This window comes from Hydra vulgaris, chromosome 08 (assembly GCF_038396675.1).
Source record: "Hydra vulgaris chromosome 08, alternate assembly HydraT2T_AEP".
Classification (NCBI taxonomy): domain Eukaryota; kingdom Metazoa; phylum Cnidaria; class Hydrozoa; order Anthoathecata; family Hydridae; genus Hydra; species Hydra vulgaris.
Window position 1 is genome coordinate 17,159,916 of NC_088927.1, and position 2,585 is coordinate 17,162,500.

At 29.0% G+C, this 2,585-nt stretch overlaps 1 protein-coding gene across 1 annotated transcript in view; it reads right to left on the bottom strand.

Annotated features, from left to right (window-relative positions):
* Positions 1-2,162: 2,162 nt before the first annotated feature.
* LOC136083075 (uncharacterized) overlaps positions 2,163-2,585 on the bottom strand; it is a 1,864-nt gene continuing 1,441 nt past the window's right edge. Inside the window, exon 2 of the mRNA XM_065802482.1 lies at positions 2,163-2,585. This exon is cut by the window's right edge and continues 1,002 nt beyond it. Coding sequence (XP_065658554.1) covers positions 2,163-2,585 — 423 coding nt within the window.

The window sequence follows — 2,585 nt, forward strand, 5'->3', positions numbered from 1 at the left end:
GAATGATTGTGTTTCTCTTTGCATTTAACTTTTCTTTTCTTTTTTATACAGTAAAGAATAGATAAAATTTAATATTAACTATTGGTCATTGCTGATTTTAATAATACTGTCTAAATTTTTTTGACTTGTGATAATTTGATTTTAGGTGTAAGTTTATTTAGTAAAGTTCTGGTAGATCAAAGATAAAGGAATGATATGGTTTTAACTGGTTTCCATCTTATGAATGAAGTACATTATATGATTTAAATTGATGGTATATAGTTACACCTATTGATGTAAGTTTGATTTAGTTAATTTATGAATGGAATTGTGACTATATTTAGTTCTAAAATTTGACTTTCATAAAATTATATAAACATATATATATATATATATATATATATATATATATATATATATATATATATATATATATATATATATATATATATATATATATATATTCACACATATATATATATATATATATATATATATATATATATATATATATATATATATATATATATATATTTATTTTTATATTTGAATAGATATATATATATTTTTTTTCTATATATATAGAGAGAGAAAGAGAGATAAATTGATTTTGTTGAGTCTCTATAGATAAAACATGGTGTGAATAAAAAGGAAAGTTGATTAGTGATTTTCAATTACATTAGTATTGGTATGTTGCTTTATATAAGTATATAAATGCATATATATATATATATAAATTAAACTAAAAAGAAATTTATTAATTATTGCTTTGTTATTTTAGAACATTTACTAATCTATTTGTAAAATACAATAACATAATTTACATATACATATTTATATATATATATATATATATATATATATATATATATATATATATATATATATATATATATATATATATATACATGTATATATATATATATATATATATATATCTATATATATATATATATATATATATATATAGTTATATATATATATATAATAATAATAATAATAATAATTATAAGCTGCGGCGAACAATAAAATGTCGCTTGAAAGGGGTAGCAACCCCTTAGCTCTTTGCCAGTAGACAATGAGCTGTAGCAGCAATTCGGTATATTAACTTAAATACTAGTGTTGGCTACAGTGTTTGTCTAAAAGATTTTTAAATTCATTGAGATGACGAGAGTCAATTACAGTTTGTGGGAGTGAATTCCATCGGTTTACTACTCTGTTAGGAAAGAAATTGAGTCTAGTTGAAACAGCACGCATATTGTTATTGAGGTCAGAAGCGTTAAAAAACTCTTTGTATTGACGATGAGAGTGTCCTCTAGTTATTCGCACAGATGGATAGCCGATTTGTGGGTTAATCCAATAAATATTTTCTAAATTATTTATAAATTTGAAGTTGTAGATTAAATCACCTCGATTGCGTCTTTCATTTAGTGAGGTAAGATGAAGGTGTGCTAATCTGGCTTCACTGGATAAGGCTTTGAGAGATGGAATTGCTTTGGTGGCACGGCTTTGGACTTTTTCAATTTTTTTAACGTTGTGTGCAGAAAGATAATTCCACACAGGAGCAGCATACCCAAGGTGAGGTCTCACCAGCGATGTGTAGAGCCTCTTCCAAACTTGTGCATTTATATAAATAAATGATTTCTTTAGTTGAACGAGAACAGAGTTTGCTTTTGATGATATTATTTCAACGTGTGTATCCCATTTGAGGTTGTGTGAAATGCAAATCCCAAGATCTTTTTCACTGTACGAGGAGTCAAGAAGCTGCTTCCCTTGCTGAGTCAAGATATAGTATTGGTGGTTAAGATTTTTGCTTTTGTTAAAGTGTAAGATAAGGCACTTTTTGTAATTAAGTCGTAAGCGCCAAGTTAGAGTCCAAGACACAATGTGATTTATATCCATCTGGAGCAGAGCTGGGCTCTCAGGTGTAGAATTTGTGGAAATAACTTTACTGTCATCAGCGTATAACTTCATTGGATTGCTAACTAGGTCTGTTATGTCATTAATGTATAAGATGAATAAAAGTGGTCCTAGAACAGATCCTTGAGGGACACCACTGGTGACTGGTAACGACTCTGAAATGGTGGAACCCATGACAACTCGTTGTGTTCTTTTAGAAAGAAAAGAATTTATCCAATTAAGAAGCATATTAGAGATACCATGACCAGAAAGTTTGTGGAGCATCAGATCATGAGGAGGTGTGTCGCTTTTTCATAATCTAAATATAAAACACCTACACTATAGCCTTTTGCCATTGAGTGTGAGATCTGATCTATAGTTTCCAATAAATTGGTAATGCATGATTTTTTTGGAACAAACCCGTGCTGATTTTGAGATAAAAGATTATTTGCACTTAGATACTCGGTTAAACAATCTTTTACAATACGCTCTAGGATTTTGCAGCAGGCAGAAGTTAGGAAAATCGGTCTGTATTTTGATGCATCAAGTTTAGATCCTTTCTTGTGAAGCGGTGTTATGTTAGCATCCAGCCACGCGGCTGGGACTCGACCTTCACAAATAGATTTTATAAATATGTAGGTAATGGGCACGTTCAGAGATGAAGAACATTTGTTAAGGATGTGTGGGTGAATGCCATCTATGCCTGC